The sequence below is a fragment of the Macaca fascicularis genome, chromosome 1 (assembly GCF_037993035.2).
Source record: "Macaca fascicularis isolate 582-1 chromosome 1, T2T-MFA8v1.1".
Classification (NCBI taxonomy): Eukaryota; Metazoa; Chordata; class Mammalia; order Primates; family Cercopithecidae; genus Macaca; species Macaca fascicularis.
This window is the reverse complement of record NC_088375.1, coordinates 66026821-66040608: the sequence shown is the minus strand read 5'-3', so window position 1 is coordinate 66040608 and position 13788 is coordinate 66026821. Positions and strand designations below refer to the sequence as shown.

The following is a 13788-nucleotide window of genomic DNA, read 5'->3' as shown; positions in this document are numbered from 1 at the left end:
TCCTTCTGATGGCTGTGAGGGAAGGAGCTGTTCCAGCCCTCTCTTCTGAGCTTGTAGATGGTCAGATGAGGATGTGGATGTCTCTTTACATCAGCTGGCCTCTGTGGGTGTCTGTCTCAGGCTCCACATTTCCCCCTTTTTATAAGGACACCAGATCATACTGAATTAGAACCTACCCTAGTGACCTCATCTTAACCTGATTACCTCTATAGAGACCCTGTCTCAGGGACGGGTGCTGTGGCTCACGCCTGTAATCCCAGCACTTTGGGAGGCCAAGGCTAGAGGATCGCTTGAGCCCAGGAGTTCAAGACCAGCCTGGCCAGCATGGTGAAACCTCATCTCTACAAAAAAAAAAAAAAAAAAAAAATTAAAAATTAACCAGGCATAGCCATGTGCCTGTGGCCCCACAGATCCCTGTCGTTCCTAACGCTGATGTGGGAGGATGGTTTGAGTCTGGGAGGTGGAGGCTGCAGGGAGCTGAGATCGTGCCACTGCACTCCAGCCTGGGAGACAGAGCGAGACCCCGTCTAAAAAACCCAAACCAAAACAATAGTAACAAAATATGCTGTCTCAAATAAGAACACATTTTGAGGTACTTAGGGTTAGGCTTCAACACAGGAATTTTCAGGGGACACAATTCAGCCTTTAACTCAATCCCCTGCTTTCTTGCTAATACCCAGCCCCTGTACTTGTGCCTCGTTACCCTGCCTCTGTCCCCCATTGCAGAGATGGATGGTCCCTCACTGTCACGCACGTATGTAAGATCCAAGGGCCTTGTCCAAAGCTGAGAGCCACACACAGCTCCCTTCTCACAGTCCCTGCTGCCTCACCGCCTCAAGTATGGGTTCTTTCCTCTTTACTGATTGGGACTGTGAGAGCGTGCCCAAATTTCCATCTCTTACTCCTTGGTTATTGGAGTGTGGACGTAGTTTATCCCACCTGTGAAAGGAATCGCGTCTATGAAGACAAACAGGAGATCCACCTTCTTATAGTAAGAGAGGGTGACTGGATAGAAATTGTCACCCAAATTTGTCTTGACACCTCCTCGAGGGGCCATACTGCCATCTGTGTCACCTTCTCGGAGAAGGCTGCCAAGGGTGCATGCAGGCAGAGATCTGTTTTCCTCCACTCTCTCCTCTCACCTTCCTTCTCCACTCTGGGGCACGGAATAGCCACTTCGCTTCACATAACCGCACAGAGTCTAGGGAAAAAATGACATTCGATTAATGAAGCAAATGCAGCTGGTACAGAAGTGACATCTAAATTGTTCCTTTGGTCCCGTTATTTTCCGTAGGAAATTCTTTCTCTCCTCACCCCCCTCCCCCTTTTCCCTTTAAATCGCGTGCATAAAATACGCTAATAACAATCTTCAGTGTCTGTGCATGAGTGACAGCTGAAATAAGAAAAAGACTAATCGTACCTCCTGCAGCCCTGTCACATGGAGATTAAATGAGTCTCTCCCCACCCTCTCCCTGTTCCCCATCCCCTCGCCCCCACTCTCTCCTCTCTTGGTTCTCAATGAGAATCATGGGCATTTGAATAATAATATTATAGACGCCATCAGGGTGACAGTGGGGAAAAAATCAGCTCAAACCCATGATTATTCCTTCACTCTAATAATTATTTAAATACCAGATAACTCCTTTCACTCTAATTGAGGCCTTTCAGCCGTCGGCATTACCCAGGGCTTTCGCGTTCGCCCTCTCGCTCACCTTGTGCTACCCAACGTGCCTGGACTACCTCTAAGGTCGGTGTTAGGCAGAGCGACACTTAGAATGCTTGCACATACAGCTGCACAAGGATATGAAGACAAGTCCTTGAGTAGCATTCCACCCACAGGGACAAGATGGGGCCTCAGACTCTCACATTTAGACAATTTTATTCTCATAGAAATTTTGAACCAAAAGGAGCCTTCTGAGACCATTGGGACCAATTCCCTGCCTCTAGGTAAACTTATTCCTAGGCAGCTTCCAGGAAAATTCGACATCAGAAAATTTCACAGGATGCTCTTGAGAATCCTGTGAAAATTTGGCAGGATGCTCTTGAGATCCTCTCTAGACAGAATGTCCCCCTTAATATCTAACTTTAGTCCCTTCTGCTGTAGCTCTAACTCTTTGGGAAGAAGGAGCTTTCTGTGCATAGACTAAATCTGACCTGTCCACGGGGTTGTGGCACAGGACACCATAGCTCCCAAGTTGCAGCCTAGGTGATGGTCCTCAGTGTGACATTTGCCTGGGCCTGCCTGGGCCTAGAGGAGGACAGAAGCAATCATTCTCCCCAAGGGGGAAAGGAGCCATTCAGTCATGTGTCTTTCATTCGTTCTGCCCCTTAATCTGCCCCTCTTTGAATCTGCCCTGAGCACCACCTCGTTGTCCAGGCCCAATGCCACACTCACTTCTGCATATCATGGGGCTACCATCAAAGGCATCTACTTTCCCCAAAACAGGACAGCCTGAAGGCAAAATGTAACTAACTCCCAGGACCCTTCCACCTGCAACAGAGGAAGCGCCTGTCTTTTTGTCACGAGGTCTGGGTTGTGACTGCAGCCTGTTTCTGACTCATTTTGAGTCAGCCTGGTCAATTTGTTTCCTTTCTGTGGGCTGTGGTGTCTTTCATATTAAAAAAAAAAAAAAAAACTAGTGAGTTGGAATAATCTTATAATCTCCCTCAGCATTCATCCAAAGTTCCTGCTTTAAAGGCACTACTCATTAGAAGGAAGAGCTGAAGGAGAAGACGGACTCCTCTCCACCATGGGAAAGGAAGGAGGCTAAGTGACTTCCATGAACAGCTGCTAACTTCCCTGAATTCACAGCCCTCATTTTCATGCTCATCTTTTCCCTACCACCATCTGGCTCCTCAGGGTGCGTGAGCCCCCTAGTAGGTGCAGCAGTAATAGTAGGCACCCTTTGCTGTTATTGTTATGAAAACTATCAGCTCCAGGATGGTGCTGGAGGTGATGATGATGTTGATGACAGGGTTGTTAGGAATGAAGTTAGTGGCAATGGTGGAGCTACAGATGGGCCCACAGGTATGAGACCTACTAACATGAACTTTGATTCAATTTAGCAAAATCGTATTTCGAATCTAAATTCTCTTTCCACCAGCTCCTTTTGCTATAAGGGGAAGCCAAGTGGAAACATAGAGGCATGTGCACCCAAATCTCCTGAAAGGAGCAACAGGAGAGGGTAGCAGGGAGGAGAGAATCCTCCGCTGAGCTGAACTGGAAACGCCTGGTTGTCATTTCTTCCCTGCTTTGCCACTGACGCCTGCAGCAGCTGATCAGGAAGGTATCAGATGCCTTCACTAGCTGTCACTAACACCTGCCTCCTGAATCCTGATCGGGGAGATGGTGTCATCAGGCCCTCCACATAAAATATTCAGTGGCACTTGCTTCCCAAAGAGGCAAGCGTGGCCTCTCCTTGGCATCAGGAACACTCCGAGTTACATGTCCTGGGAGACTCTGTTGTTTGGGCAAGAGTCCCAGAGCAGCATTCCCTGGCTTGAGACTTGGAGTAGGAGAGAGGGAAACTGGTAGAACAGAGACTAGGCAACTTTTGGCTCTTGAGAATGCATGTGACAAGTGACTTCATGCACTAGACAGAGAGGGATGTGACAGAAAGAAGAAAGCATCATTATTAAGAGAAAACTCCTGAGGTTGACACTAGCAGAAAATTGGGGATAGGAGGAAATGCTACTGGGTATGCAAAGTCATAGGCATGTTTGTTTACCAGTGTCTACCAAACTGAGGATGGGAAATTCATTCTAAGATGGGATGGATGGAGGTGAGGAGCTGGAAATAATGACAAATAAATTGCTAATAACAAAGGCTAATGTATCTTGAACACTTAAGATGGCCAGGAACTGTTCTAAGTGCTTGATATGTATTAACTGATTTCATTGTAATAATACTATGAGGTAGCTACTAGTACTAACCCTATTTTATATGGATAGTTAGATAACATCATAGAATGGCTAAGTACCTTGACCAAGTATACACAGCTATAGGCTCCATTTGTATCCAGGCACCTAAGTTCAGAGCTCATGCATTTAACTATTATATCACACTGCCTCTCACCAGAGGCACAAAGGTGGGCTCCCTCCCTCCTTACTCAGAATGTGGATAGGAAGCCTGATCTTTGCCCACTGGGCTCTGCTTGGAACAGCTACTTAGTCACATCAATTTGGCATAGAAAGATGAAGGCTCTCAACGTGCCCTTGAAGTCAGCTGTCTTTATGAAGGCCACACTCCCAAGGTGGGGTGCAAACCTCCTTTCACTGCAGGAGACTGTGCCTCCTCTTGACTCCAGTGTCCAATGACAGCTGTTCCCAGGTGGGCGGTCCCTGAGCCCTGTGAGATGAATTCACTTGACTGGTTACCAGGAGCGGCTTATCCTGAAGCAGATGCTGATTGAGGGTGAGAGGAAAATAGCCCAGCTGGAGTGGTCTGTTTAGAACTCCTGGCCTGAAAAATAAAAAATTAAAAATTAAAAAAGCTCCTGGCCTAATCAACATCTCCAGGTTGGAGTGAAAAACCTCAGTTGCTATTGGAATCACAGACTCTGGGAACTGAAGGAACCAAGCTTCAAGGTAGCATTTTATCTGAAAAAAGAAATCTTATAGGTTGACTCATTCAAGTACCTTTTGTTTTAAGATCAAAAAATAGGCTCATGGAAATGCGAGACTGGTCTAAAGTGAGTGACACTATAATTCATGAGTCACACAGGCAGAATGTGAACCCAGGGTTCCTGAGACTCCCACCTTTCTTCCTGCCCTGTGACCTCATGCCTTATAGACATCAGGAAAGTTTTTTCATTCTCAGTCTAACTCTCAGGATCCTGTGTTTCCACCAGCCTTCCTGCAGTCTGCAGAGAGGCTACATTGGGACTTGTGCAGTAGTATGATGAGAAGATCACCTTGGATCTATTTCTTTCCACTTGCCACATACTTCCAGACTTCCCAGCTCTGTCACTGGGTCGGGGAGGCCTAGAGATCAAAGGCCCACCCACAATGTTCATCTCATTGTGAATGGGACAGGAAGAATATAAGCAAAAAGAGAAGTCAAGAGCTATGGCGGGATTTCTGAAGTGCCATCTCCTGTGGAGTCTTCAAAGATAATAACAGGCCAGGTGCGGGGGCTCACACCTGTAATCTGAGCACTTTGGGAGGCCGAGGTGGGTGGATCATGAGGTCAGGAGATTGAGAGCAGTGTGACCAACATGGTGAAACCCTGTCTCTACTAAACACACACACACACACACACACACACACACACACAAAATTAGCCAGGCATGGTAGCGCATGCCTGTAGTCCCATCTACTCTGGAGGCTGAGGCAGGAGAATCTCTTGAACCAGGGAGGCGGAGGCCTCAATGAGCCGAGATCACGCCACTGCACTCCAGCCTGGGCGATAGAGCAAGACTCCGTCTCAATAGTAATAATAATAATAATAAAAACTAACACAAGTTAAGTGCTCACTGTCTGCCTGCAACCATGCTAAGAGGTTGGTCTCTATATTGTCTCATTTACTGTCATGACAACTTGAAAGGTACATACTGTAGTTATTCCCATTCTACCAGAAAGGGACATGAGACTTAACTTGCCCCGAATCCCAAATTTGTTGCCGAATTCTGTCTAACAACAACATAAGCCACTCACTATTCAAACTGTGTCTTGGGAGGGTACCAAGCAGGGAGGTGAGGTGGCTAATCTTAACTGTATACCATGTCCTTCCATGTTCTCTCTGCTACCAGGACCCCCTTCCCTCCCTCGCGACTCCTCGAGGAGGAACCGCTCTCCACCTGGAACCCAAAGAGCTTTTCTTCCCAGAGACAAGGGTGTGCAGAGAATAGCCTCTTGCAATTCCCCGTCCAGCTGGAGAATTTAAGGATTCTGTTATTTCCTTTCCACAGCTCCTCTTCAGGAATTCACGTCCTGCTACCGGCCTCAGGACATAGCTAAAAATAACCTCTGGTTTCCAAACTGAAAGCTCTGTCTGTTGGGAGGCTTTGCCGGTGTGCGCCTGGGGCCGGAAGGGCTGTGTCAGAGTAACTGAGGTCAGCCTGAATCGCATGCTTCTGTTGCTTTCCCCTTTCCAAGGAAGCCCAGGGCCTCATGAGTCACCCCGAACACTCCAGGGGAGTCAGGTTGGAGGAGGGAGTCACGTGGGACCTACTGTGGCACCATGGTGGCTGCCAGGCCGAGGATGCAGAACTGAACGAGAGTAAGGGTCATTCCTAAAGAAACTCTAGGGGATTCTCTAAGTGGTGCCTGTTCTAATTATAACCCCATCCAGCCAGAATGGGGAGTTGAGGGAGAAAGGCCTCTCCTAAGCTGCCTTGGAGCAAATTCTCTATCCTTCGGGTGTTCCCATCCCTGCCTCCTTATGTGCCCAGAGTTCTGTCTGGACTTGCCTGAGAAGGTTGCTGGATGATCTGTCCAGATGAGAAAAGCTTTCTCTGCGCGACAGCTTGCTGCCTTCTCCTCCTGGTGCCACAGTCACTTCCCACTGTCCCTCTCCATAAGTCAGGACAGTACCGTGATAGTGATGGAACAGGCCCTGCTCTCTGACCTCCAGGTCCTGCTCACTGACCTCCAGGCTGTCCTCTCTGACTTCCTGCCCCTGGCGCAGCCTGCCCCTGGCTACAGGCTGTCTTCAGGAGCCCCACCTTGCCTCTCTGGGCAGCTTCCTTGGAACAGGGAAGAGTAAGCACCAAGGCTCTGGAAGTGGAGGAGCCTTAAAGCCTAGGAGTCAGGAGGCAGAGGGAAATGTAAAGGAGTCAGGGCTAGAGACTGGGCTTTGAGCATGGCCCACTACGGCCCACGGGTGATTTCATGGATGCTGAAACAGTCAGGAAGCCCCAGCAGTGCCTGAAATGAGACTGAACCTCACTTCACCCTTTGCTGCTCGTCACATTCTCCCAAACCTGGTACCCCTACCCCAGGTGGCTGAAGCTGAACTCAGCTAGCCAGTACTCCCTAGCAAGGAGACTGGTTCTCTATGTGTCCTGGCTCCCCATGTGCTCTGCCTGCAGAGAGGCAGAGGTTGAAGCAATTTCCCGAGGACCTGGCTGCCTGGCAGCAGCGGGGTGTCTACCTTGAGAAGGATGGGGGGATCTCAGGAGATCTGCCTATCACCCAAGGGCTTTTCAGGCTCCGGAATGGCACATGTGGGAATCCCAGTCTTGTTGGCTACAACATATTTCCCTTTCCTGACAAGTTCTAACAGCTAGTGATCCGGGTTCTTCTTGCTAGAGAAGAAAGGGCTGAGGTCAGAGAGGGGCACTCTCACTCAGGGTGACCAGCTCCTCGCCTCTCTGTGGACAACAGAGCATGAGAAAGTAAAGAGATGCAGTGGAGTGAGGTGATCAAAGTCTAAAATAGGAAGGAATTTTGTGTGCAATATCAGACTCTGGGAGCAGTTGACCTGGAGAGCCTGGGGGAGGGCCTGCCTAACAAGCTTTCAAAAAACAGGAGCGATTTCCACTGGACTGGGATAAGACGTGCCGGTTGAGTGGGGAAGACTGGCTTTAGTCCTGACATCGGATTGACTGTCTGGGTGAACTTCAACAGCCTTTTAACCTCTCTGAGAGATGAAAACGATGGCTTCAGAGGCCAGAAATAGAGATGCTTTGTAAAATAAAATTTTTTTAAAAAGCAAGTATTCTATAGCGTAAAGGCTAGGGACCAAAATAGATAACAGGATTCCCTGAACATCCCTAAGAGGGAGAAAGTATGTTAAGAATAGAAAAACCAAAATTCAGAAGAAAGAGACTCACAGAGCTAAACCAGGATGGGGACCCTGGGTCAGGCCAGCCACTTCGCTCCTCCTGGAACTTATTTTTGGTCTGACCACTCTGCCTTGTGTTTTGCAGAATCATGTGAGGGCCAACCAGGGAAGGTGGAGCAGATGAGCACACACAGGAGCCGTCTCCTCACCGCCGTCCCTCTCAGCATGGAACAGAGGCGGCCCTGGTCCCGGGCCCCGGAGGTGGACAGTCGCTCTGTGGTCCTGCTCTCAGTGGTCTGGGTGCTGCTGGCCCCCACAGCAGCTGGCATGCCTCAGTTCAGCACCTTCCACTCTGAGAATCGTGACTGGACCTTCAACCACTTGACCGTCCACCGAGGGACGGGGGCCGTCTATGTGGGGGCCATCAACCGGGTCTACAAGCTGACGGGCAACCTGACCATCCAGGTGGCTCATAAGACAGGGCCAGAAGAGGACAACAAGTCTTGTTACCCGCCCCTCATCGTGCAGCCCTGCAGCGAAGTGCTCACCCTCACCAACAATGTCAACAAGCTGCTCATCATTGACTACTCTGAGAACCGTCTGCTGGCCTGTGGGAGCCTCTACCAGGGGGTCTGCAAGCTGCTGCGGCTGGATGACCTCTTCATCCTGGTGGAGCCGTCCCACAAGAAGGAGCACTACCTGTCCAGCGTCAACAAGACGGGCACCATGTATGGGGTGATTGTGCGCTCCGAGGGTGAGGACGGCAAGCTCTTCATCGGCACGGCCGTTGATGGGAAGCAGGATTACTTCCCGACCCTGTCCAGCCGGAAGCTGCCCCGAGACCCTGAGTCCTCAGCCATGCTCGACTATGAGCTACACAGCGATTTTGTCTCCTCTCTCATCAAGATCCCTTCAGACACCCTGGCTCTGGTCTCCCACTTTGACATCTTCTACATCTATGGCTTTGCTAGTGGGGGCTTTGTCTACTTTCTCACTGTCCAGCCCGAGACCCCCGAGGGTGTGGCCATCAACTCCGCTGGAGACCTCTTCTACACCTCACGCATCGTGCGGCTCTGCAAGGATGACCCCAAGTTCCATTCATATGTGTCCCTGCCCTTCGGCTGCACCCGGGCCGGGGTGGAATACCGCCTCCTGCAGGCTGCTTACCTGGCCAAGCCTGGGGACTCGCTGGCCCAGGCCTTCAATATCACCAGCCAGGACGATGTACTCTTCGCCATCTTCTCCAAAGGGCAGAAGCAGTATCACCACCCGCCCGATGACTCTGCCCTGTGTGCCTTCCCCATCCGGGCCATCAACTTGCAGATCAAGGAGCGCCTGCAGTCCTGCTACCAGGGCGAGGGCAACCTGGAGCTCAACTGGCTGCTGGGGAAGGACGTCCAGTGCACCAAGGCGGTAAGGAGGCACGCACCTCGCTCTGCTCCTGCTCTGTGACACAGGTTCCAACCTTCCTGTCCATGCCCTGGGGCACACCTGCTCCCACACCACCACGGGCCTGAAATGAAAGAGGTTTTCAGACTCAGGTTATCAGGTGGTAACCAATAACGCAGGGTCTTACGTACACCAGATACTTGGGATATGTGTGTTGATTTGTTATCATTTCAAATACATGTATTGAGTGCCTACATCACACCAGCTGCTACTGTAAATGCTGCAGGCTTCGGCTATGAACCATACAGCCCTACAAAGCTCACTGCCCTCAGGGAGATAACGTGCCAGCTGGGTGAGACAAATGAACACATAATATATGTTAGTTTGCCAAATGGGGATAATGGCTGTAGAGAAAAATAAACAGGGAAGGGGAAGAGGCAGTAGCTGACAGGACTGACTCACTGAGAAAGTGGTGTCTAAGCAAAGACTGAGGATGAGAAGAAAGGGAGTCATGCAGGTGTCCAGAGAAAGCATTCCACAGAGAGAGAAAGGGTGAGGAGAATGTGCAAAGAATTCAGGGCATGCCTGGAGTGTCTGAGGAACAGTAAGGAGGCCACTGCAGCCAGATCAGAGTATGTGAGAGAAAGAGCAGCAGGTGATGGGGTCCATCAGAAGTAATGGGGGCCAGGTCATGTACACACAGAGCCATAGTCCATTGTGGTTCCTAGTGAGGGAGTCAAGTGGAGATTGGAAATCTAAGTCAGAGGAGAGGGAAAGGAGTCTGGCTTGACCAATTGATGGAAAACTGGAGAAGAATCAAGAGTGTGGACAAAGGCAAAAGAGGAGGGGATGAAAAGCTGAGAATCCAGATCTGAGGAAAGCGGAGACAAGAAAATCAATGGCAAGCACTGCCCTGTCAGAGGCTCATGGTGCTGTCATCAAAGTATTCACGATCCACTCTTCCTTCCATCATTTATCCAGCCATCCAACCATCCATTCATTTATCCACCCATCCCTCCTCCATCCATCCCCTTTCCTTCCCTCCTTTTATTCTCCTATCCATCTATCCCTCCCTCCTCCTTAGCTCTCTCCCCCATGCATCTCTCTATCCATCTATCCATCCTTCCATCCATCCCTCCATCCATCCATTCAGCCATTTACCCATCCCTCCATTCATCTGCCCCTGATCCTTCCCTTCATTCTTTCCTGCATCCCTTCATCCATCTATCTCTTTATCCACTCATCCTTCTTTTTTTCTCCCTTAATCTATGCCTCTATCTTTATCTATCCATCATCCATTTGTCTATCTAGCCCTCCATCTATCCATTCATCCCTCTCTTTATTCATCCACCATCATCCATCTACCCATCCCTCCATTCATTTACAAATAGTATTGAAGATCTTCTGAATGCCTGGCACTGTACTAGGCACTGGGGATGCAAACATAAAAAGACATGATTGGCTGGGCGCGGTGGCTCACACCTGTAATCCCAGCACTTTGGGAGGCTAAGGCGGGCAGATTGCTTGAGCTCAGGAGTTTGATACCAGCCTAGGAAACATGAAAAAACTCCATCTCTACAAAAAATCCAAAAATTAGCCCGGTGTGGTGATGTGCACCTGTAGTCCCAGCTACTCTGGAAGCCTGAGCATGGGAGGTGGAGGTTGCAGTGAGCCTAGATCGTGCTACTATACTCCAACCTGGGTGACAGAGTAAGACCCTGTCTCAGAAAAAAAAAAAAAAAAGAAAGACATGGTCACTACTCTCACAGATCTTATAATCTAGTAGGAGAGAGAGACACACACAGAGAGAGATACAGAGAGAGAGAGAGAGAGAGAGAGAGAGAGAGACAGCTGGCAACATAATGTAGCGGCTAAGAGTTTGAGCTTCTGAGACAAAAGCCAGACTTCAAATTCCATCTGCGTTTCTTCCTCCCTTCTTCAGAAGCACCTTATCATCTCTATATTCTCATCTGTGAGATGGGAATGATAATGCCTAGCTTATGGGATGATCAGATGAGATAATACATGGAGAGATTTGCACCATGCCTGGAAATGTTAGGTTTATCATTACACAGGGAGTTAACAGGGAGTGTGAGAAGTACAAAAGTAGGTTTCTTATACACAGTGCTGAGGGCTCTGGATCTGCAGCCTAGAAAAAAATATATGAGACCAAGGGGCCCATATGGCTACTGAGTACTCTAAATTGAAGGTGCCTGCCATTGGGACCAAACACTAGTACTTGAAGCAAGAAAACATCATTCCAAGGCTACACTTCTATTCCTGTCATCATTTGCTTGGTGTGGTAGAAGAGTCATGGTTAAGGCTTTGAAGTAAAACAGATGGGGATTAAAAATCAGTCCTACCACTTACTACTTGTGTGACTTTGGCAAGTTATGTACCTGATCTGAGTTGTAAGTTTTTCGTCTTTAAAATAGAGATAATATTATCTTCTTTTGATGGTTAGTATGAGGATCAAATGGAAAATTTATGTAAAGTGCTTAGCACAATACCTGGAACATAATAAGCATTCAATAAATGGGCAGCTATGATTATTAATATTAATCACAGTAGTAAAGAGCCAGATATTTTCTGAGTTATCTTAGTGTTGTAAAATGAGGAAGCTGGACTAGATAGTGTCTAGTTTTTTTTTTGTTTGTTTGTTTTTACACCAAAATTATATGGCCACTGGCCTTAACTAATAGGGAGAAGTGGAGAGGAAATGTAACCCTCTGTAAGGGTTAAACGCTTGCAGAGTCCAGCCTAGTTCCCATAACCCAGTGGGGGCCTTGTCAGGAGGAAACTGCTGATTCCTGCCTGCTTCTGAGCAAGAGGAAAGAGGAAGATGACACTCTTCTCTGCTCCAGCGCAGAGAGACAAGCCTGGGCTAGTTACAAAAGGACAGGAAAGGCACTGGGAGAGAGGTGACAGTGAATGGGGCTGGGACCTTAGAGTGGAGAGCCCCTTGCCTCCACCCCTTCAGCACCACACCCTTCTGGTGCAGGGGCTGCAAGAGGAATGGCCCCTTAAAGATCCCGACAGTCCAAAGGACCAAGACCCGGGGACCCAGAAATATTTTGGTGGCCTTAGAGGGGAATAAGGATAAATGAAAGAAGCTGTGGTCCCAGAGCTTGATTTTAACATGACTCTGGAATAACATGGAAATCTCAGATCAAAAATTTGAGCTCTGATCCCAGAAAAGGGAGAAAGAAGGGGGCTATCACTCATTGAATAGCAGCTATGTCCTAAAGGTTAAGCTTGGCAATTTAAGTGTTATCTCACTTGTTCCTCACAATGACCCCATAAAGCAAGAGTTATCACCCCCATTTTACAGATAAAAAAAACAAAGGCTCACAAAGACTAAGCAAGTTGCTCAGATCTCCACAGCTATAAGTGATAAAGTGGGGATTTGAATTTAGTTGGTCCATATTACTTCTTAGTCCAGGCTCTTTCTATGTAGCCCTTCTGTTTCCAAGGAAAGCCATACACCAAGCTCTCAACCATTGGAGCAAAAGTAAAGGCACATCAGGTGTTTGGAAATATCTGACAATATATTGAAAAAGAACTTGAAGAGAAAAGAAATTCTAGCCAATCCTAATGGCTTAGGCTGAGAATAAATCTTTTTTTTTTTTAATAGTTCTGGAGATTCTAGAATCAATAAGATGGTAGCAAAATCCAGAATTACTAGGTTTTTGCTTCTGTGTCATTTCTCAAAAGCTGACTTGGGCTATGCCTGTGCCCAGACTCTGTGGCCTTACCAGCCCTGCAGAAAGTGGGAAAGAAATGGAAGCCATGAAATTAAGGACTTCTAGAGCTCAAAGGAAGCTTGACAATTACCTGGTCCAATACTTTTACTTTACAGATGAGAAAACTGAGGCTGAGACAGGGTACATGACATATGAAGGTCACACAGCTGGTTTCAGTAGAGAAAGGACTAAAATCTAGATCACTTTCTTCTTAGCCAGAGCAGTAGCTGCCTGGAGTGTAGGGATGAGATGAGGAAGAGAAGTACAAAATGTAAAATGTGTAGCTGATAACCCTGACCAGCCTTTCTAGGGAGCTAGAATTCCCATGGTTGGCTCCAGTGATGTGCTGGTAAATATTAAATAACTGGCTCTATGCAGGCAGGGGAGGGAAAGGAAAGCTCTGGTTTGTAGCCCCTGCCAATTGCCATGGTATAAATACACCTATCCTGGCTGATTTCAAGCATCATGGGATGTCACTTAATGCACAGTTATCCCCTGTGAGCTGGCTTCAGCACACCACAGCTTCACTGCCTTCCAGAGAAACTCATTCCTTCTGCTCTGTGAGGCTCCATATTATCCCACGTTCAAAAGTCATCTTAACCTAAAAATTTGTTTTCTTTCCTGAAGAATATACACACACGAGTGCAGAACCATCATTCCTACCAGTAGCAGGAGCAGCAGCTCTCTACAAAACACTACGGAACCACAAAAAATGAGCCTCTGCTCCCTTTGGGACTGAGAAGAGAAAGGAAGGGAAGTCCTTGGTTTAAAAAAAAAAAAAAAAAATCACATGCCATAACTTATAAACCAATTATTCCAAAGAAATGAGGCTGTCAACGAGTGATGATGTGTCAGCCTGCTCTTCCCTGGTGAGGGTGAGAGGAGGCTGAAGGGAGCAGGGGGGCAGGCTGCTCTGCTGCTTTCTATGAT

At 48.1% G+C, this 13788-nt stretch overlaps 1 protein-coding gene across 1 annotated transcript in view; it reads left to right on the top strand.

Moving 5' to 3' along the window:
• PLXNA2 (plexin A2) overlaps positions 1-13788 on the top strand; it is a 222069-nt gene that overhangs the window by 17926 nt on the left and 190355 nt on the right. The window contains exon 2 of the mRNA XM_005540704.5: positions 7872-9139. Coding sequence (XP_005540761.3) covers positions 7907-9139 — 1233 coding nt within the window. The 5' untranslated portion in view covers positions 7872-7906. The remainder of the gene's footprint in view (positions 1-7871; positions 9140-13788) is intronic.